Genomic DNA, 23,762 nt, shown 5'->3' on the forward strand with positions numbered 1-23,762 from the left:
AAGGCCATCAACTTGCCATGTCCTAGGGTAGGGAGTGATGCTCAGGCTGGGTACACAATAAAAGCCAAGGAGAATTAGTGGTCACCCAAAACAAAATGGATGGGTAAGTCATTTTATACAACTTTAAGTACCTGTAGTTTCTCTAGCAAAGGACGAAACGACAAATTTTGCACCAAAATGAAGTTAAAATATTCGGAGTATTTGCACAGTAACAGTGATACTGTGAATAGCCTACTTAATGTTCTTATATCCATGCCCAATGTTGGAAACACAGGTAAGCTCAGTAATTTTTGGAGAGGGATGACTTTTCATTTAGAATAATAAGTTTCGGTAAATTCCTGTAGAGTTTTATTTTAATTTAATTTAATTTTGCCAGTTTTTCTGTTGGCATGACATATTTCTAACTCTTAAACAGGCAATAAATCCCTTGAGAGCAGAGTTGATCTCAGAAGCTAAGTTGTGAGGAGTCGTTTCTTCACAGGGGAAGGGACCTTGACATCATAACTCCTTGCTGGCATAAACTGGAGGAGTCCCACCTAGGAGGCAGACCAGCTGGAGGCCTCAGATACGACTACTCCTTTTTGATCTTCTTCCCTGTTTTTGCGACCTTCCGACAACAAAACAGACAACATTGTGTGGTGACAAACATAGCAGTTGCCACACAGGCCAGCAGGAACCCAGTCACATCCAAGGAGTGGTACTGGAACCAGGTGAGGTCATGGGAGGCCGGCCGCAGGTGCTTGGCTCCTTTGTGGCGCATGACATACTCGATCCAGAAGACTGCTCGGTCCAGGGGCTTTATAGGCTGATCGTGGTGAATTCTTGATAATTTCGTAGCATTCTCTTTGTACCTAAGGGAGAAACGTAAAGATGCCGGCATTGAAAGGAAGTTAATTTGCCAAATCAAAGAATTCCCATGAAAGGTTTTTGAAAAGTGCCATACAAATGATTCAAAACAAGTGCCGTAGAATTACAGAAGTCGTGTGTTTTTTATTTGGGTCCTCAGAGGAGATTTGGCTTTTAAATTGGAATTTTCTGAGTGACGAACGTTTTGAAAAGTAAAAATGGAAGTTAGGATAATTGATCTTTTCTAACAGAGAAAAGGATACGAGCCATTGTAACAGCTGTAAAAGAGATGGTGGGAATGCACTTCTAGAATGATCCTCATGAAGCAGGAAAGGGAATTGCGTCATGGTGAGTAAAATGCTGCCTCACCGGTCCTCATCCTTCCATTCTTCTATCCTCTACTCTTTATTTTCCATCATGTAGCCAGTCTGGTTTTTGAAAACCGACATCAGATTATGACACTTCCCTACTAAAAATTTCCAACTGGCTTCTCACTACCTACAGTAAAATTCAAATATGGATTTTGGACTCTAGGATCTTGCAAATACAGACACCGGGCAACTTCGTTTCCTGTCACTTTGTCCCAGGTACACTCTGCTGTAGGCACAGAGGCTTGCTAGCAGTTCACTGAAGTTGCCAGACGTATCCCACCTCAGCCAGCACCTTTGCACTTTCTGGCTCCTCGGTCTCTGCTGGACACTTCCCTGCCACACCCCAAGGCTGCTTCTACCTCTGGATGGATGACCCAGCTTTGTGTCCCGTCTCAGAGAGACTTTTCTGGGCCACACTATCCTGGCACCTTGAGACATTTGTTCTGTTTTTGTCTATGTGTATGTGTTTTGCTATTTGCAACCCAGGACTTGAAAACATGTTTTATTTTCCAAAATAACCTTTAGGCGTATTACATAAGAAACATGCACATAGTCTCACGGAATACCCATACATTCAAAATTAGCTGGAATATTATTGTGAAGTGGATGTAATAATGTACCTACTACTAAGATACTGGTATAGGGTGTCACAAGCTACCCAGAAGCACCCCATCTGCCCTGATCCTTTTAGTCATCATAGATTAGTTTTTATTATTTATATATTAGAATATGAAGTGAGCACTCATTTCCTTTGGTCTTTTGTGTAAGAGTTGTTGGGTAATTCTAGCACTGTATGGTATTCCATTGTTTGGCAATAGCACAGGTTATTTCATCATTTAACGATCAATAGCCATTTGTGTTAATAATCTTTTGGCCATTACTACTAATGCTGCCATAAAAGCCTTGTATCTTTTGATTTACATGTTTGTACATGTGTTTGTGTATGTGTAGAAGTGGAATTGCTGAGAAGAGGTGTATGTATGAGTATGATTTCTTTATCGGCTGAGTTATGTAGAGGGATATTGCTGAATTTCCAAAATGTAGAGAGGTTTTAGTTGTCTTTCTTTTTGATGATTCTAAGTGAATCCCAGTAGAGCTGAACAGTGTGCTCTTGATGATTTATATTTTTCAAAATTCCTTTTGGTTTATGGCCCATGTACAGTTAATTCCAGTATCTATTCCATTCTTCAAAAATGGGTATTCTCTGTTGTTTTATGTATATGTCAGATGGGTTGCATTTTTAAATTGTGTCCTTCAAAACACTTAAGTATTTCTCCCTTCCATTATCTTGTTATCTTTTTTCCCTTGTTTTGATCTTATTTCTCTATGTTACTGAGAAAGATGTTTAAAAATTCAATATTAAGGGATCCCTGGGTGGCGCAGCAGTTTGGGGCCTGCCTTTGGCCCAGGGCGCGATCCTGGAGACCCGGGATCGAATCCCACGTCGAACTCCCGGTGAATGGAGCCTGCTTCTCCCTCTGCCTGTGTCTCTGCCTCTCTCTCTCTCTCTCTCTGTGTGACTATCATAAATAAATAAATAAATAATTTTTAAAAATTTCAATATTATGACTGTAAATTTGAATGTTTGTTCTTTGGCCCACTTCTACTGCATTTGGATGTTTCTTGTAGTAGGCGTCACTAATTGGTAATTTGTTCTGTTTTGAAAGATCAATCTATTCATCATTATGAAATACTTCTCTTTATTTTTGTTGGTGATTCTGGACTAGTGTGTCTGATATTAGCATGGGTCCAACATCTTTCTGCGGTTACTGCTAGAATAGATCATTTCCTACCTTCTTCGTACTTACACTCCTTTGCGCATTTCTATTTGAACATGTCTTATAACTGGCATATAGTTTTAAAAAGGTGTTCTGACATTCTCTGTCTTTAAATTATTTAGTCTGTTTAGATTTAATGTCTTGGCATATTTATATTTTCATCTACTGTCTTATTCTGTTTTCTTTTCTATTTGGCCAACCTGCCTTATATTTCTTTACCTTTCTCTCTTGTTTTAAGGTATTTTTATTATGCAATTACTCTACCATTTTCTCCCCATAATACATTTTTTTCAGTATTTCTGATATGTGAATGACAATAAGTACATGAAAAGATGTTTAATAAGTTTGGCTGTAAGAGAAATGGAAATGAAGACCACAAGGAGAGACCCACTAGGATGGCTGTAATAAAAAAGATGATAGCAAGTGTTGAAAATGATGTGGAGAACTTGAATCTCCCTTACTTAGCTGGCGGAAATGTAAAATAGTGCAACTTATTTGGACATCAATTTGGCAGCTCCTCATGGAGATAATCTGTGACCTAGATGTCTACCCAAAATTCTACTCCTAGATGTCTACCCAAAAGAAGTGAAAAATTTTGTTCACACCATAAATGTGTAGCAATATTTATAATACCTAAATGTGGAAATAACCCAAATGTTCACGAACTGATACATGGATAGACTGTTGCATATCCATACCATAGGATATTTATCATGCAGCAATACAAAACGACCACACGAATGAAACTCAAAAACATGCCAAATGAAAGAAGCCAGATGCAAAAGCCCATAAGTTGTATGATTCCACTTGTATGAAACACCCAGAACACAGCAATTTGTAGAGACACAAGTAGATTAATGTTTACTTGAGGCAAGAGAAATGGGCAAAGACTCCTAAGTCAGTCGTATGTGATTTCTTCTGGGCTAATGAAAATGTCCCAAACTTAGATTATGGTGATGGTTTCATAATTCCATAATACACTACACATATTTGAATTTTATACTTTTAGTTTTATGGTACACAAATTACATATTATAAAATATATTAACAATAAGAACCAAAATCAATGTTTGAGCAAAAAGAGATTTATAGCTTTGGAAATTTTGGTACTGAATTGAAAGTCACTGTACATGACTTCCAAGTTCTTCATTCTTTCATTCTATTGTTTCTGTCATGGGAACTTTGAAATGTTCTTACAGTTACTATATAATCGTTTGCATTTGTGTATGTAGAAAATTGTTGCAGTGATGGTTGCCCATTAAGTCAAAGGGATTCAAATGCAACTGTGAAATAAATGTCTGGTTGAAAATAAAAGTAGATTTCAGATCAGTTCTATCACTTGGCTTCTTTCCAAATTACCCTCTTAAGAATGGGAGGAAACTCACAGCCACCGTTGACTATCTATCGATAATCTATTGATATTCTATCGATAAATTCTATGTATTGAAAAAAATGTAATACTTACGAAGGGTCATTAATGACTGTCCTCAATGCATTGAGCAAGTCTGCACTAGACATTGTGCTGAAGTCCAGTCTGATAGCTGCTCCCTTAGCTTTCATGTGAATAATGTTATCAGCTTGATCGGCAAACAAGGGAATGCCCACCATGGGGATCCCGTGGTAGATCGCCTCATAGATGCCGTTGGTTCCACCATGGGTTATAAAGGCTTTGGCTTTCGGATGACCTAGGATTGGATGAATCTCAGCACATTATTAACTGTAAGTCTCAGAAATAAAATGAGAATTGGGCAACATAAGACAAATGTTATTATATAAACATGAAACAGCATTAAAATGTCTTTGGGCTCTCAGCGCAAGAAGCACATGAATGTGCTGGAGAGGTAAATGAAGATTGGTGTGGTACTTGTCACTTTAAAAATGAATACAAGATTGCTGGGCAGACAAATTGAACGATAACATTCTGGTTATCACCAAAAAAAGGGGAAAGGGTGCAAAAAAAAGAAAGGGAGGTGGCATGTTAGAACATATTCTCTTAAAGACACAGTAGTCATTGAGTTTCACATGTAGGGTGTCAAGGCAGCAGGAAGTGTGATGGTGGTGGCTCAAATCAGGGGAAGGAAAGATAGCACTTTATCGTGAAATGTGTTGTGATTTCATGGAAAAGATTATGGTATTTTTCTAGAGAAAATGTAGAGTCCCTGGTAATAAAAGAGAGGCTATTGTTTTTCACTGGCCCTGAATACCCATGCAGAAGGAGAAAGGATAGGAACAAGGTGGGAAGGTTCAGAGACAGAGCGATGTTCTAGGTCAGTAGTAACAAATTATTTGGGAGAAGTAATTACAGCTGAAATACAGATACTTTGATTCTGGCCATAAGGAATGGGACTGTGTATAACAACATGCCAACTGTTGTTGATTTTCTTTTTCCCTCTAGGTCTGCAAAATAAATATAAGAAAGTTAAGTTTTAGTTTTGAGTTTTTGAGTAGTAAATGCTCAGTCAGATTGCTTTTTGGTGAACTGTTACCATTTTGTTAGGATTACTTTCAATTCAGTATTTTCCAGATTCTTACCAAGAAGGTCATTCTGGGGAAGCCACTTATACAGCCGAGTATTTGGCCCTAAGGTGTCTGGTTTCTTGCCATCAAATCTCCATAGAACCTGTTAAAGAAAATACCTTATTTCATGACTTGAAATTTGAAGTTATAGCTTGTGAACATTTTAAAGAAATTAAGAGATAATCTAGTTATACTCCTTTCATTGACTGATAAATAACAAGGACAAAAGATATTAAAAATGAGACTACTAAAACCCTAGTATAGTAAGAATACCCCCATTTTGTTACTTATTTTTATATTCAAGCAAGTATGAATGTAATCATGATATTTCACACATGAGGTTTAGACAGATGAGATTATCAAGGACAAATTCAAGCATTTAAGAATTTTTTAGGCAGTTTATAATTCTAGTGCAAACGAGTAGGAAATTACTAAGATCCACACCTTTGTCTGTTATCATTGCTTTCATCTTCCAATGTGATACCAACCTATTTATATCTTTTTAAGTGATACAGAAGGACGTTCCCTTATATCCACTTGTTCATAGCCATTTGTTCCATAAGCTATTTTATTTGAGTTTTACATGTTTTGATACACAAAAAAGCTAAATGTGTAATCTGCTGCTTGTGAGAAACAAGTAATTCTGCTTAATAGTAATTCATTAATATCAATAATTTCTCCTTAGTACGTTTAACTTCTTTCACATTACTAATGATTAGGCACTACTTCCAAGAAAAAGGTAATTTTTTTAGATGAATGCAGATTATTATTAGTATTTCTTGGTTTGGCAGTTCTTTACATGTGGGAAGAAAAGCCTGTTGGCATTTCAGAAATAACAGTGTACATGTCAAAAAAACTCCAAAAGTGTAGTGGTGCTGAGTTTTATTGAACTGGTTGTTGACATGTCAATGATGCACTACAAAGCATTGACAGCATTGATTGATATGAAATCTATGCCCAAGCAATTTCCATTGCCATATTAAAATAGATTCTGATTTTAGAATTTCCCAGCAATCCTCATAACTGGAATATAGTTTGCATTGGTTAGCATATATTTGCTATATGAATGTTAAAATAACTTGCGATAGTAAGCAAAAATTAGCATAAGGAGAAACTATTACAGTGACCGGAAAGTAGCTCACAAATACCCAAATACTCCAGGTGCATTCTATATATTGGAAAATAATTTACTATTGTAGTTTATGCAGAAAGAGGCATGTGAAACTTTCCCATGCTAGGTTGTTTCTGGTTGACTCCTTAATATGTATTTTTTTTCCTTCCTTCATCGGGAGCAGTTATTATTCCAATAAGTTAGAGTCCTTTGGAACCAGATATTACTAAGCACTGGGTCACCTTGAGGAGTGGACCCATCTTCCCCCTTTTCATTGATCTTACTCTTTCACTCGTAATAGGGCCCATTCCATCAGTCATGTCAATTTTTCCCTTTTTCTAAGTCATCTTGGCTGGAGGAAAGCCTAGACATAGTTTGGTGAGCCCTGGGCATTGTTTTTCTACACAGCACACTGAGGAGGCTTATCTCAAAATTTAGGGGAAGGAAGAGAAACCTGGATTATCTGGTAAGTGTAAACTGCAGGGTGCTTTTCAGACTTTTATCAGATCCTCTTTAACATAACTATTGAAATTTAACTCCTTTCTGAGAACAGCTATGAGGTAGTCAGTGCCCTTGGAAGTCTTGAAAGGAATGCAGATCTTGTAAGGAAAAGGAAAGAATGACAGACAGAATTTGGTGATTGCTATTCCTGCCCACAATACATTAGAATACCAAGCTTTTCTCTGCACGTCCTATAAATATATTTTTCCAACATCAATGTTAATACCAAAGTTATTGTCAAAACAACTTCTGTAGTACTTAGCATCTGCCATTTATATTTTCCTCATGTTTGAGATAAACTGGAGCTATCATAATGATGTTCATGTCATGAAGGAAAGGGTAATCCGGCCCTTTACAGAGTTTAACAGGCTCATTAGGTAGTTGTATACAATTAAGGTACTTTATCTAACCTTTTGTGGAATCTGGGCAAGGGCTGATGCAATCACATTGGCTCTTTCCTCTGGCATGTTATTGACCATTGACCCTAGAGAAAACACCACAATACCGTTTTCTCCAGAGCTCTGGACAAACTCTTCCATTTCCTGTGAAGAAAAAATTTGCTCCATCACAAAAGAGAAACAGCATAGCAAACACTATTGAAAGAATTTCTATGAGGTTGCATGGGAGGCTCAGTCGTTTCGGCATCCGACTCTTGATTTGGGCTCAGGTTATGATTTCGGGGTTGTGAGATTGAGCCCTGTGTCTAGCTCTGTGCTCAGTGGGGACTTTCCTGGGTGTTCTCTCTCTCCTTCTGCTGCCCACCCCATGTGCAGTCTCTCTCTCTCTCTCTCTCTCATATAAATAAATAAATAAATAAATAAATAAATAAATAAATAAATAAATAAATAAATCTTTTAAAAAAATTTTTATGGAGTCAGTTTGCCAACATATACCATAACACCCAGTGCTTTTCCCGCCAATGGCCCCCTCAGTGCCCATACCCAGTCACCCCAACACCCCACCCACATCCCTTTCTGCTACCCCTTGTTCTTTCCTAGAGTTAGGTGTCTTTCATGTTTTGTCACCCTCACTGATATTTCCACTCATTTTCTCTCCTTTCCCTTTATTCCCTTTCACTAATTTTTATATTCCTCAAATGAATGAGACCATATAATGTTTGTCCTTCTCTGATTGACGTATTTCACTCAGCATAATACCCTCCAGTTGCATCCACGTTGAAGCAAATGGTGGGTATTTGTCGTTTCTAATGGCTGAGTAATATTCCATTGTATACATAGACCATATCTTCTTTATCTATTCATCTTTCGGTGGACACCGAGGCTCTTTCCACAGTTTGGCTATTGTGGACATTGCTGCTAGAAACATCGGGGTGCAGGTGTCCTGCCGTTTCACTGCATGTGTATCTTTGGGGTAAATCCCTAGCAGTGCAATTGCTGCGTCATAGGGTAGATTTATTTTTAACTCTGAGGAACCTCCACATAGATTTCCAGAGTGGCTGCACCAGTTCACATTCCCACCAACAGTGTAAGAAGGTTCCCTTTTCTCCGCATCCTCTCCAACATTTGCTGTTTCCTGCTTGTTAATTTTCCCCATTCTCACTGGTGTGAATTGGGATCTCATTGTGGTTTTGATTTGTATTTCCCTGATGGCAAGTGATGCGGAATATTTTTCTCATGTGCATGTTGGCCATGTCTCTGTCTTTCTCTGTGAAATTTCTGTTTATGTCTCTTGCCCATTTCATAATTGGATTGTTTGTTTCTTTACTGTTGAGTTTAATAAGTTCTTTATAGATCTTGGAAACTAGCCCTTTATCTGATACGTCATTTGCAAATATCTTCTCCCATTCTGTAGGTTGTCTTTGAGTTTTGTTGACTGTGTCTGTTACTGTGCAGAAGCTTTTTATCTTGATGAAGTCCCAATAGTTCATATTTTTGCTTTTGCTTCTCTTGGCTTCATGGATGTATCTTGCAAGAAGTTGCTGTGACCAAGTTCAAAAGGGTTGTTGCCTGTGTTCTCCTCTAGGATTTTGATGGAATATTGTCTCACATTTAAATCTTTCATCCATTTTGAGTTTATCTTTGTGTATGGTGCAAGAGAGTTGTCTACTTTCATTCTTCCGCATGTGGATGTCCAATTTTCCCAGCACCATTTATTGAAGAGACTGTCTTTTCTCCAGGGGATAGTCTTTCTTGCTTTGTCGAATATTAATTGAAAATAGAGTTGAGGGTCCACTTCTGGGTTCTCTATTCTGTTCCATTGATCTATGTGTCTGTTTTTGTGCCAGTACCACACTGTCTTTATGACCACAACTTTGTAGTACAACCTGAAATCTGGCATTGTGATGCGCCCAGATATGGTTTTCTTTTTTAATATTCCCATGGCTATTCGGGGTCTTTTCTGATTCCACACAAATCTTAAAATAATTTGTTCTTACTCTCTGAAGAAAGTCCATGGTTTTTGATAGGGATTGCATTAAACGTGTAAATTGCCCTGGGTAGCATTGACATTTTCACAATATTAATTCTGCCAATCCATGAGCATGGAATATTTTTCCATCTCTTTGTGTCTTCCTCAATGTCTTTCAGAAGTGTTCTATAGTTTTTAGGTATCAATCCTTTACCTCTTTGGTTAGGTTTGTTCCTAAATATCTTATGTTTTTAGGTGCAATTGTAAATGAGATTGACTCCTTAATTTCTCTTTCTCCAGTCTCCTTGTTAGTGTATAGAAATGGCACTGGTTTCTGGGCATTGATTTTGTATCCTGCCACACTGCCGAATTGCTGCATGGGTTCTAGCAATCTTGGGGTGGAGTCATTTGGGTTTTCTGCATACAGTATCATGTCATCTGTGAAGAGGGAGAGTTTGACTTCTTCTTTGCCAATGTGAATGCCTTTTATTTCTTTTTGTTGTCTGATTGCTGAAGGCTAGAACTTCTAGTACTATGTGGAATAGCAGTGGTGAGAGGGGACATCCCTGTCTTGTTCCTGATCTTAGGGGAAAGGCTCCCAGTGCTTCCCCAATGAGAATGATATTTGCTGTGGGCTTTTCGTAGATGGCTTTTAAGATGTTGAGGAATGTTCCCTCTATCCTTACACTCTGAAGAGTTTTAATCAGGAATGGATGCTGTATTTTGTCAAATGCTTTCTCTGCATCTTTTGAGAGGATCATATGGTTCTTGTTTTTTCCCTGGTTGAAATGATCTATCACATTGATTGCTTTATGAGTGTTGATCCAGCCTTGCATCCCAGGGATAAATCCCACTTGGTCATGATGAATAATATTCCTAATGTACTGTTGGATCCTATTAGCTTGTTGAGAGTTTTTGCATCCATGTTCATCAGGAATATTGGTCTATAATTCTCCTTTTTGGTGGGGTCTTTGTCTGGTTTTGGAATTAAGGTGATGACGGCCTCATAGAATGAGTTTGGAAGTACTCCATCTCTTTCTATCTTCCCGAACAGCTTTAGTAGAATAGGTATGGTTTCTTCAAACGTTTGATAGAATTCCCCTGGGAAGCCATCTGGCCTTGGACTTTTATGTCTTGGGAGGCTTTTGATGACTGCTTCAATTTCCTCCCTGGTTATTGGCCTGTTTAGGTTTTCTATTTCTTCCTGTTCCAGTTTTGGTAGTTTGTGGTTTTCCAGAAATGCGTCTGTTTCTTCTAGATTGCCTAATTTATTGGCATAGAGCTGTTCATAATAAGTTTTTAAAATCATTTGTATTTCCTTGGTATTGGTGGTGTCTCTCCTTTCTCATTCATGATTTTATTAATTTGAGTCTTCTCTCTCTTCTTTTTAATAAGGCTGGCTAATGGTTTATCTATCTCATTAATTCTTTCAAAGAACCAACTCCTGATTTTGTTAGTTCTGGTCTCGATTTCGTTGAGTTCTGCTCGAATCTTTATTAACTCTCTTCTTCTGCTGGGTGTAGGATCTATCTGCTGTTTTTTCTCTAGCTCCTTTATGTGTAAGGTTAGCTTTTGTATTTGAGTTCTTTCCAGTTTTTGGATGGATGCTTGTATTGTGAAGTATTTCCCCCTCAGGACTGCTTTTGCTGCATCCCAAAGATTTTGAACGGTTGTATCTTCATTCTCATTAGTTTCCATGAATCTTTTTAATTTCTCTCTAATTTCCTGGTTGACCTTTTCATCTTTTAGCAGGATGGTCCTTAACCTCCACGTGTTTGAAATCCTTCCAAACTTCTTGTGATTCAGTTCAAGTTTCAAAGCATTGTGGTCTGAAAATATGCAGGGGACAATCCCAATCTTTTGGTATCAGTTAAGACCTGATTTGTGACCCAGTATGTGGTCTATTCTGGAGAAAGTTCCATGTGCACCTGAGAAGAATGTGTATTCAGTTGCGTTTTGATGTAAGGTTCTGTAAATATCTGTGAAATCCATCTGGTCCAGTGTATCATTTAAAGCTCTTGTTTCTTTGGGGATGTTTGCTTAGAAGATCTCTCATTTGTAGAAAGCGCTGTGTTCACGTCTCCAGGTATAAGTGTATTATTATCTAAGTATGTCTTAACTTTGGTAATAACCAAAGTTATTGATTGATATCAACCAAATTGATTGATATACTTGGCAGCTCCCACATTCACGGCATAAATATTCATGATTGTTAGGTCCTCTCCTTGGATAGATCCTTTAAGTATGATATAGTGTCCCTCTTCATCTCTTACTACAGTCTTTGGGATAAACTTTAATTTATCTGATATGAGGATGGCTACCCCTCCTTTCTTTTGAGAACCATTTGAATAGTAAATGATTCTCCAACCTTTTATTTTCAGACTGTAGGTGTCCTTATGTCTAAAATAAGTCTCTTTTAGACAGCAAATAGATGGGTCTTGCTTTTTTATTCAGTCTGAAACCCTGTGCCTTTTGATGGGATCATTAAGCCCATTCATGTTCAGAGTTACTATTGAAAGATATGAACCTAGTGTCATCATGATACCTATTCAGTCCCTGTTTTTGTGGATTGTTTCCTGGGGCTTCCTTTTTCTTTTACAGAGTCCCCCTTAATATTTCTTGCAGAGCTGGTTTGGTGGTCCCATATTCTTTCAGTTTCTGCCTATCTTGGAAGCTCTTTATCTCTCCTTCTATTCTGAATGAGAGCCTTGCTGGATAAAGTATTCTTGGCTGTATGTTCTTCTCATTTAGGACCCTGAATATATCCTGCCAGCCCTTTCTGGCCTGCCAGGTCTCTGTGGAGAGGTCTGCTGTTAATCTAATATTTTTCCCCATAATCATTAGGGATCTCTTGTCTCTTGCTTCTTTAAGGATCTTGTCTTTATGTTTGGAATGGCAAGTTTCATTATTAAATGTTGGGGTGTTGAGAGGTTTTTATTGATTTTAGGGGGGATCTCTCAATCTCCTGGATCTGACTGCCTGTTTCCCTTCCCAAGTTAGGGAAGTTTTCAGCTATGATTTGTTGAAATACACTTTCCGGCCCTCTGGCCCTTTAGGTGCCCTCTAGAATCCCAATTAAATGAAGATTTTTCCTTCTGAGGCTGTCATTTATTTCCCTTAGCCTATCCTCATGTTATTTTAATTGTTTTTCTCTTTTTCCCTCAGCTTCCTTCCTTGCCATCAAGTTGTCCTCTGTGTCACTCATTCTTTCTTCTACCTCATTAACCGTCATCATTAGGACCTCCAGTTTGGATTGCATCTCATTTAATTGATTTTTAATGTCAGCCTGATTAGATCTAAATTCTGCAGTCATGAAGTCTCTTGAATCCTTTTGATTTTTTCCAGAGCCACTAGTAGCTTTATAATTGTGCTTCTGAATTGGGTGTCTGACATAGAATTATAATCCAAATTCTGAAACTCTGTGGTATTGTTTCTGTTTCTTTCATTTGTGGTGAGTTCTTCCTTCTAGTCATTTTGCTCAGTGCAGAGTGGCTAAAAACAAGTTGTACTGGATAAAGGAGAAAAAGAGAAAAATAAGGGGGGGGCGACAAGCAAGAAACAAAAAGAAGGAGTGGTATCCTCTGATTCTATATACTGTAAGTTGCAGATTCCCCTGGAACTTTCCAGTGCTGCTTGGTCGAGAACATGGTCTTCCCCTGTCCTTCCAGCTGGTCTTCTTGGGGACGGGCCTGCTGTGCTGATTCTCAGGTGTGTGCACCTGCAGGAGCTGCCCCACCCCCTGCCAGGTGCACGGCTCAGTGGGAGCTGTTTATCCTGTGAGGCCCCTGCTCCCTGTCATCCCTGCTCTGTCCCAGGTACAAGTTGACACCAGGAGGAACAACAACAGTGGCAGCGTCCAGCTCTCCAGCTCTGGAGTAACTATCGCAGTAACTACCGCAGCTCCTAGTACTCAGGGGCCTGGATGCTCGGGGGGGTAGGGGACGCCGATCTGTACAGCTCGGGGCCACCCGGGGGCAGGAACGTCCTGGCTGCCCTGTGCCCTCCCGGCCTCTGCCTGTCCCTGGGGGGAGCGCAGGATCCTGGGCTGTGCCCCCTGGACGTCCTGGGATCCAGGGCCTGCAGCACAGGAATCAAGCTTCTGCAGCCTGTGCAGCCCCCTCTCCATGGAGCCACCACCTGAGCCGCTTCTGGGGCCCCACAGAGCGCACTCCAGCACTTTAGGGAGCTCGACTGCGGGGTGTTGCGAGCTCTCCCCGGGGCGCAGGTGCTGTTAGTGCCCCTGGGAGCCTGCCCGAGCTCCCTGCCAGCACAGTTCTGTCGGGGAAGGTTGGTGAAGTTCCTGCTTCTCTGGGCCCAGGCTCTCCTGTCCTGGGGGCTCTCGCCGGGGCCTCAGCCCGGCTCCTCGCGGAGCACCTCCCCCTTGGATGCTTTCAATTTCTTTATTTTTTTTTTCTGTCTTCCTACCTGATAGAAGCACAGACTCTTCTCAATGTAGCATTCCAGCTGTTCTCTCTTTAAATCTCAGGCCGAATTTGTAGGTTTTCAGGATGATTTGAAAGTTACCTAGGTAAGTCGGTGGGGACAGGTAACCTGGGGACCCTACTCTTCCACCATCTTGCCCTGCCTCCAATAAATAAATCTTTAAAAATTTTTGTACAAACAGCTAAAGATAGATAAAAGATATTATCAAGAATTATTAGAGTAATGCCTGTATTTATCCTTATTGTGATAAGCTACACATAAAAATTATTTTAAGTATATCTGACTATGCAGTCCAATAGTTTGTATATTTTATACTGTAGGTCAACTAATCACCAGAACTTTTTCATCTTGTTAAACTTGATCTCAATACCCATTATATAACAATTACCCATTCCCTCCTTGAACATCTGTATTATTTTTTATATTTATTTTTTTTAAGATTTTATTTTTTTATTCATGGCAGACACAGAGAGAGAGACAGGCAGAGACATAGGCAGGGTGAGAAGCAGGCTCCATGCAGGGAGCCCAATGGGACTCAATCCCGGGACTCCAGGATCACTGGGCCAAAGGTAGGCGCTAAACCGCTGAGCCACCAAGCAATCCCCCCTCCTTGACCATCATTAGCAAACATCATTATACTTTGTATTTCTGTGAATTTGAGTGATCTGGATACCTTATATCAGGGGAATCATACAGTACTTGTCTTTTTATGATTGCCCACTTCACTTTGCATAATATCCCGAAGATTTGCCACGTCAGAGTATGTGTTAGAATTTTCTTCTACTTTAGGCCGAATATTCCGTTGTGTGTAAATACATTTTGTTTATGGATTTATCTGTTGGTGGACCCTTGTGTTAGACTGAATATAACTTTTGCTAGTTTTACGTCAGGATTTAGACCTTGAGAGAGTTACATATACACCTAAATATTTTGCAATCAAAATCGATATTAGGTTAACCATTGGATAAGATCTTAGTTTCAGAGTAATTAGACCCTTTGCAGAGTTTAACAGACTCATTAGCTAGTTATATACGATTAAGGTTATTTATCTAGCCTTTTGTGGAATCCGGGCAAGGGCTAATGTAATCACAGTGGCTCATTCCTCTAGTAGACATCCAGCATGATGAAGAGACCATCAAGGAATTCAGTAAGGGATGCTTGTTTATCAATTATGTCTTGAAGGATCAATATCAACTTAAAATTTATTACATCATTGCTTTTTTCATAAAGATTATTACCTTATATGCTGAGTTTACTATTGCAATTTTATACTATAGATTTTTTTCAGATATAAGTGGTAAAATTATTTGGTCTTTATTAAATATACAGAATTTATGGTCCTCATTATATACACAGTGTAGCTTTATCTGTGCTCAGGTTTACTGAGATTTTGTCTGGCCTTAGTGTGTGGCGGAAAACATATGTTCTCATAGATTAATTAAACCTGTTAATGCTCTAAGTCATCAAACTTTCGGATCTCAAATGAGAATTGTGTAAAAGTTGGAATGACAGCAAGGAAACATTAGATTTGCCTGCAGATATTGTTGGGGCACATGACTATTGTTGAGAATGAGATTTTTAAGCTACAATACTGATGAAATGGCCCAGAGGAAACAAAACATAAGAAACAGTTACCTTAGGCAGGGGTTTGGCAGGTTTGCAGTGGAGGCCTCCAACAAAGTCAAAATGTGGTAGGAATGGGCGAGGAAATTCCAAATCCCAGTAGGATCGAATGAGCCATATATCAGCTTTCCTCATTAACTCGTATAGTGTAGTGGGTCTTCCTGAAGGGGAAAAAACAAACAGATCACATCAATAAGAGAAAGGATAAAATGCATATGATCATTTCTACATATGCAGAAAAGGCGTTTGACAAAGTATAACAGCCATTGATGATAAAAACCCTCAGCAATGTTGGTTTCGAGGGAACATACCTCAAAAATAAAGGCTTAAATGGAAAACCCACAGTGAACATCATACTCAATAGGCAACACCTGAGAGCTTCTCCGGTAAGGTCAGGCACAAGACAAGGATGTCCACCCTTACCACTTTTATTCAACATAGTACTAGAAGTCTTGGCTACAGCAATGATACAATGAAAAGAAATAAAACCATCCAAATTGGTCAGGAAGAAATAAAACTGTCACTATTTGCAGATGACATGATACTGTATATAGAAAACCCTGAAGACTTAAGCAGAAAAGTCCTAGAACTGATAAACTAATTCAGTAAAGTCACAGGATACAAATCAGTGTACAGAAATCTGTTATATTTCTATGTATTAATAATGCAGTGGAAGAGAGACATTAAGAAAACAATCCTGTTTGCCATTGCACCAAAAATAATAAAGTATCTAGGAATAAACTTAACCAAAGAGGTGAAAGACCTGTACTCTGAAAAAATATAAATAAATACTGATATATATATATATATATATATATATATAAAATATATAAAATATATAAAATACTGATGAAAGAAGTTGAGGATTAAAAGCATTCCATGTACAAAACTTGGAAGAATAGTATTGAACTGTCTATATTGCCCAAGGCAATCTTTAGATTTAATGCGATCCCTATCAAAATACCAACAGCATTTTTCACAGAACTGGAACAAACAATCCTAAGACTTGTTGGAACTACAAAAGTTCCCAAATAACCAAAGCAACCTTGAAAAAGAAAAAAAAAAAAAAAACCTGGAGGTATCACAATTCAAGACTTCAAGTTATACTAAAGCTATAGTGATCAAAACAGTATGGTCGTGGCACAAAAATAGACACATAGATCAATGGAAGAGCATAGAAAATGCAGAAATAAACCCACAATTATATGGGCAATTAATCTTTGACAAAGCAGGAAAGAATATCCAATGGGAAAATGACAGTTTCTTGTTGTCAGGAAAATTGGACAGCAACATGCAAAAGAATGAAACTGGACCACTATTTTTCTTTTTTTTTAATATTCTGCATTTTATTTTATTTTTTTATTCATGAGAGAGAGACAGAGAGAGAGGCAGAGACACAGGAAGAGGGAGAAGCAGTCTCCACCCAGGGAGTCTGAGTTGGGAGGGTCTCCAGAGTCATGCCCTGGGGTGAAGGCAGCGCTAAACCGCTAAGCCACCTGGGCTGCCTTGACCACTTTCTTATAGTATACACAAAAATAAATTCAAGGTGGAATGAAAGACCTAAGCGTGAGACAGGAAACCATCAAAATCCTGGGAAGAAAACACGCAGTGACCTCTTTGACCTCGGCAAGAGCAGTTTCTTACTAGACATGTTGGTGGTAGAAAAGGAAACAAAAACAAAAATGAACTATTGGGACTTCATCAAGATAAAAGTCTTCTGTACAGCCAAGGAAATAACCAACAAAACTAAAAGGCAACCTACAGAATGGGAGAAGGTATTTGCAAATGCCATTTTCAGTAAAGAGATGGTCTCCAACATTTATAAAGAACTTATCAAACTCAACACCCACACCCAGGAAACAAATAACGCAGTTAAGAAATGGGCAGAAGACATGAATAGGCATTTAAAAAATATATTTTATTAATCTATTCATAAGAGACACTGACAGAGAGAGAGAGGGAGAGAGAGAGAGAGAGAAGCAGAGGGAGAAGCAGGCTCCATGAAGGGAACCTGATGTGGGACTCGATCCCTGATCTCCTGGATCAGGGCCTGGGCTGAAGGTGGTGCTAAAGCACTGAGCCAGCCAGGCTGCCCTGAATAGTTATTTTTCCAAGGAAGACATCCAGGTGGCTAACAGACACTTGCAAAGATGTTCATCATCATTCATCATCAGGGGAATGCAAATCAAAACCGCAATGAGGTATCACCTCACCTCTTGCAAAATGGCTCAAATTAAAGCCACAGGAAACCAGTGTGGAGGTTTCTCAAAAAGGTAAAAGTAGAACTAGCTTATGATCTAGGATTTGCACTACAAGGTATTTACCCAAAGATTATAAAAATACTCATTCAAAAGGGCATATGCTCCTGGTCGTTTACAGCAGCATTGTCTACAATAGCCAAATTGTGGAAACAGCCCAAGTGTCCATCAGCTGAAGAATGGCTAAAGAAGAAATGATATATTTATACAATGAATATTACTAAGCCATAAAAAAGAATGAAATCTTGGGGTGCCTGGATGACTCAGTTGGTTAAGCATCCAACTCTTGGTCTTGGCTCTGGTTATGATCTTGTGGTCTTGGGATCCTGCCCTGAGTGGAGCTCTGCAATCAGTATGGAGTCTGCTTCATTTTCTCTCTCCCTCTCAAATAAATTAAAAAAAAAAAATCTTAGAAAAAAAAGGATGAAGTCTTGAGGTTTGCAGTGACGCAGATGGAGCTAGAGAATACTATGATGTTAATCAAAATAAGTCAGAGAAAATCGAGTACCATATGATTTCACTCGTATGTGGAATTTAATGAACCAACCAAACAAGCAAAATACAAAAAGACAGAGAGAAACCAAGAAATAGACTCTAAATGAAGGGAACAGACTGATGGTTATCAGAGGGGAGGTGAGTGTGGGGGATGGGTAACACTGGTGATGGGGATTAAGAAGTGAACTCATTGTGATGAGCACTGAGTGATGTATGGAAGTGTTGAATCACTATATTGTACACCTGAAAGTAATATAACACTCTGTTAACTATCCTGGAATTAAAAAGTAAAACTTGGTAGAAAAATAAGAGTCAACAAAAAAGTAAAAAAATCTCCTAACAAGTAACAGGTAGAAGAAATGAGAGTAATGGAATGTTAATATACTATGGAATCTTCTGAAAATAGTTTTGACTAGTTATAAAAAAGGCTTAATAGTATTTGTAGTTTGCTAACAGACACATATATGATACAAACATGTATTGATGCAAATATATATATTTGCATATATCTGTTGATCATATGTATATATGAAAGACAAAGTATAAGAGACTCAATTCTCACATCACAGTAGTACATTCACAACCAAATAATTTGTTAACCTAAGCCACTATGGAAATAAACCATACATTTATTTATTCTTGAATTCTGCAAAAGTAACAGTTGCAAATGTAAACCATTGAGCCCCCCCCCCATCAATTAACCAATGGAAAGAAACACCTTAGTGTAATTTCTACAATTTAGCAAACTATTCCCTTGATCCGAGATTTTCCAAGAAAACTGTGAGTTTTGGGGGGTATGGCTTGTATTTACTATCGTAATTAGTTAATATTAGGAGCTTAATAATATCTATGTATTAACAATATTTGCAAGTAACAGCTGGAATATTTTCCACAAGTATGGAAATACATATGTGCACTCTTAATCGTGGCACATTTTGTCTTTAGGGCAGTAACAGTTTTTTTTTTTTTTTTTTTTAATGTGAACTTGTTAACGTGTGTGTGTTTAGACCTCTAAAACAGGATTTATAAGCCCTGGTGAAAGAATATGTAATCATTAGAAACTTCATACTATAGATTCCTGAGTCTAACGTAGCCATTGTACCTCAGAGCCTTCTAATTGGCTATGGATGAAGGAATTATGAAGGAGTTATTCACAGTCATAAAACATTATTAAACCTAAGCCACTGTCAAATTAAACATGCATTTGTTTATTCTGAAATGCTACAAAAGTGACAGATGCAAATGTAAACAATTATTTGAGCTCCCCTGTCAATTAACTAATGAAAACACTTTTCCCTAGAGTTCACAGTGTAATTTCTACAATTTAGCAAGTTATTCCCTTGATCCTCAATTTTTCAAGAAAACTCTGACGTTTTCTTGGAAATTATGGAAAAAATCTTTCAGGTAATATGTAATCACTTTAATTCTCTTTTTTAAAAAAAAGATTTTATTTATTTATTTATTCATGACAGAGATGGAGAGAGCAAGGCAGAGTCAGAGGCTTAGGGTGAAGCAGGCTCCATGCAGGGAGCCTGATGTGGGACTCTGTCCCGGGACCCCAGGATCACACCCTGAGCCAAAGGCAGACGCTTAACCGCTGAGCCACCAGGCATCCCAACACTTTAATTCTTAACTAAGGAAACTGAAGAAACAACTGGACATAATATCCTCAATACTATAGACAGTCGTACTAGAAATATATGACTCCTCAGTTGACATGCCTGCTTTCATCAAGATAGTGCAATTTCTAATGCCATTTTTTTGAAGATGGAAAAAGTAGAGTAAAATGGATATATAGAAAATAAGTATAGTAGAGAAGAATTTAAAGCAGCGAAACTACTCTGATATAATAGTGGCAGATGCGTATCATTATAAATTTTTAAAACTCATAAAATGTACCAAGCTGAGAGTAAACTCTTATGTAAACTATGAACTTTGGATGATAATAATGTGTCAGTGTAGGTTCATGAGTTGCCACAAATGTACCACTTTGATGGGGGATGTTGATAATGGAGAAACTTATGCCTGTGTGGGGGTGAGCGTTATTCAGGAAATCGTGATTCAAAATGCTGTGACTTAAAATTCTTCTAAAAAGTAACGCAAGCATAAGTAATATTTTCACCCTGTATTTGATAAACAACAAAGGAAGGATAAAATACTTTACCGAGAAAAAAATTAAAAAGCAAACCACAGAAACCCCTTTTTAAAGATATTACAAACAAACACATGGAATGGGTATGTCATTGGTTCAAGAATTCCTCAGTGCTCTAATGTCAGTTATTGACTCCCTAGAGTGTGATGTACCCATAATGGACAGTGGGATTCTAACTGGCCCTGTCATATATAAGTCTTTGCATGTGTTTGGGAGATCATTTTATATTTTCCTGTCATCATTTCACTTCTAGAAGACAAATTTCCTCCCTCTTAGTACTTATACAAACTCTCTCCCTAGCACTAGGAGAGTTAAGACTTCATGTTACTAATGAAAACCATGACTTACCTAGGACTTCGCTGTAAAACTGATTCCAACTCTTCTCATTTATTGTTTGGAACCAAAAGTCAAAATAAAGCACATATAGCATATTTTTTACTCTCTCCATGAATGTCATTTGATCAGTTAATTCTGACAGAATAACAGGTACGTAGGATGGAGGGAGCGGAAGTCCTCCACCGTGTTTCTCAAATGCGTAGCCTGGAGAGAAACGGAGACTGTACACTAAAGGTATTTTAAGGAGCTCAGCCAGCAGCTCACCGCAGGGTCCGATAGTATCTGCAAGGATGAGATCAAATTTTGATTCTTGTAGTTTTGTCATGAGTTTCTTGTTCAAAACTACATCTTTACAGAGCTTCTGAAAACACTCATAATATTCCCAAAGAATTTCTTGCATTACTGAAAAATACGCCCAAAATGAATCTTTTGGCATATCATATATCCAAATGTTGAGCAGTTTTATGAACAAAGCCTCAAAATCACCTCTAGATAAATGTGCAGAATAGATCTCAAATTTAATAGCAGATAATTTGTTCGGATCAACAAGAATGGAAGCTGAAGATGTCAGAACAGTCACTTCATGACCCCTCTGGACAAGTTCATCCAGGATTGTCTTTACATTGATCCAATGGCTGTATTCTGTGGGCCACACCAGCACCTTTCCGCAACTCCCAGAGCTAAAGTAACAGCTCAGCTGGAGCAGCAGCAGAACTGAAATCCATTTCATAGACATCCTGGTGGAATGTGCTGCTTCTTCTGAAATTCCTGCCTTCTTCTACCATTGCTTGCACTTATATCCGAGGAGCAATCAATCAGGAAGTTAAAATATAACTCCTACCTTCCAAAGTAAATACATTATAGGAACTGTCCGAGCGTTTGGACGGCAAGTGGAAAAAGTCAAAGTAGATGACTTCATTTGTATGCAAATGTGTGTAATGTCTGTTTGACGATTATAAGTCCTATCATGTAGCTAAGAGTCAATGTGCAAGTCATCTGTCTTACGTAATATATTTTGGAAGAGTGTCGAGGACGGTGGTGAGAGGTGACTGCAGTCCTCTTGACACAAGAATGAATAATCTATACAGGTAAATTATCTTTCTGGTTATGATGACTCAGGAGATGTTTTTGTTTTGTTCATGAAACTTTGGTTGACATGTACTTCCATACCGCACAAGTGCCAGATTTAAAGTGTACAGTTCAGTGGTTCATAGTGTGTTCACAGAATTGTGCAACCGCTCTGGTGATCAATTTTAGAGCACTTTCATCACCCCAAATGGAAACCTTTGCTCTGTAATGGAACTCTTCATTTTCTGCATTTCCCAGCCTTAGTCAACATTTTGTCTACTTTTTTTGTCATATATATTGCCTGTTTTGAGCATTTCGTATAAATGAAGTGTCTCTTGTGACTGTTTATTTTAATTAGCATACTATTTTATTAAGAAATTTTTTGACTTTATTGAGACATCCTTGATATAAAATTATGCAGTGATAAGGTGTACAACATGATGACTTGAATCGCTTATATATTGTGAAGAGATTACACCATTCTCATCCATCACCTCACACACTTATCTTTCTTTCTGGTGAGAACTTTATAAAAATCATTTTTATTACTTTTTTATTGAAGTACAGTTGACACACAATGTTACGTTAGTTTCAGGTTACAACATAGTGATTCAGCAAGTCTGTCTGCTACGGTGTGCTCACAAGCGTAAATTCCATTTGTCATTACACAATGCCACAACAATTACTGACTATATTCCCTGCGTTTTACGTTTTATTCTCCTGACATTTATTCCATTTATTTCATACCTGGAAGCCCGTATCTCCCACTCCCTTTCACTCATTTTGCCTTCCCTCTCCCCTTTTTTTCTAGAAGCTACAATTTCTCTATATTTGTGACTCTTTCCACTGTTTATTCGTTTGGTTTAGATTCCACATATAAGTGAAATCATATGACATTTGTCTTTCTCCTTCTGACATATTTTACTTAACGTAACACCCTCTCAGTTTGTCCATGTTATCACCAATGGCAAGGTATCATTCTTTGCTTGTGGTGGAATAATATTGCATTGTCTCTATATAGTACGTCATCTTTTTCCACTCATCTATTGATGGACACTTGGATTATTTCCATTAGCTGGCTATTTCAAATAATGCTGCAGTAAACATAGGGTGTGTATATCTTTTTGAATTAGTGTTTCATTTTCTTTGGGTAAATACCCAGTCGTGGAATTACTGGAGCATATGGTATTTCTATTTTTAGTTTCTTGAGAAACCTCCGTACTATTTTCTACAGTGGCTGCACCACCAACAGTAGACAAGGGTTGCTTTTCCTCCATCTTTGCCAATAATTGTATTTCTTGCCTTTTGATTCTAGCCATTCTAACAGATGTAAGATGATATCTCCTTGTCGTTTTTATGTGTATTACCCTGATGATTAGTGACGTTGAGCATATTTTCATGTGTTTGTGTTCCATCTATTTGTCACCATTTTTTCTCCTCCTCCTTCTCCTCCTCCTCCTTCTCCTCCTCTTCTTCTTCTTCTTCTTCAGAAGACTCCATGCTCAATGTGGTGGTAGAACTCATGACCCTGAGATCAAGTGTTATGCTCCACCAATTGAGCCAGGCAAGTGCCCCTTCATTGCTCGTCTTCTTTGGAAAAAGTCTATCCAGATTGTTGCCCATATTTTAATTGGATTATTTCACTTTTTTGGTGTTGGATTGCATATGTTCTTCATATATTTTGGATATTAATCTCCTACTGGGTATGCCATTTGTGAATATCTTCTACTCTTCTGTAAGTTGCCTTTTGGTTTTGTTGATGGTTTCCTACATTGTGCAAAAACTTACTTTGGTGTAGTCCCAATGGTTTATTTTAGTTTTGGTTTCCCTTGCCTGAGGAGGGATATCTAGAAAAATGTTGCTGCAAACAATGTCAAGGAGATTGCTGCCTATGTT

The 23,762-nt window shown here is 38.2% G+C and overlaps 1 protein-coding gene across 1 annotated transcript; it reads right to left on the reverse strand.

Annotated features, from left to right (window-relative positions):
- Positions 1-341: 341 nt before the first annotated feature.
- Positions 342-21,577, reverse strand: LOC129506322 (UDP-glucuronosyltransferase 2B31-like). The gene is made up of 6 exons (XM_055320009.1): positions 20,811-21,577; positions 15,570-15,718; positions 7,535-7,666; positions 5,528-5,615; positions 4,461-4,680; positions 342-851 (listed from the first exon to the last, which is right to left on the reverse strand). Exons 1-6 carry the CDS (start codon positions 21,532-21,534, stop codon positions 572-574), a joined length of 1,593 nt encoding a protein of 530 aa, XP_055175984.1. The 5' UTR covers positions 21,535-21,577; the 3' UTR covers positions 342-571.
- Positions 21,578-23,762: the final 2,185 nt, after the last annotated feature.

The sequence above is a fragment of the Nyctereutes procyonoides genome, unplaced genomic scaffold, assembly GCF_905146905.1.
Source record: "Nyctereutes procyonoides isolate TBG_1078 unplaced genomic scaffold, NYPRO_anot_genome, whole genome shotgun sequence".
NCBI classification, from domain to species: domain Eukaryota; kingdom Metazoa; phylum Chordata; class Mammalia; order Carnivora; family Canidae; genus Nyctereutes; species Nyctereutes procyonoides.

What these genes read in the sequence shown, in the direction of transcription:
- LOC129506322 (XM_055320009.1), bottom strand. Translation starts at nt 21,534, where the DNA reads ATGTCTATGAAATGGATTTCAGTTCTGCTGCTGCTCCAGCTGAGCTGT. An exon ending in GTTTTACAGCGAAGTCCTAG is followed by an intron (nt 15,719 to 20,810) that starts GTAAGTCATGGT and finishes TTTCCCCTTCAG; the next exon opens with GAAGACCCACTACACTATAC. An exon ending in ACAGTCATTAATGACCCTTC is followed by an intron (nt 852 to 4,460) that starts GTAAGTATTACA and finishes TTTCTCCCTTAG; the next exon opens with GTACAAAGAGAATGCTACGA.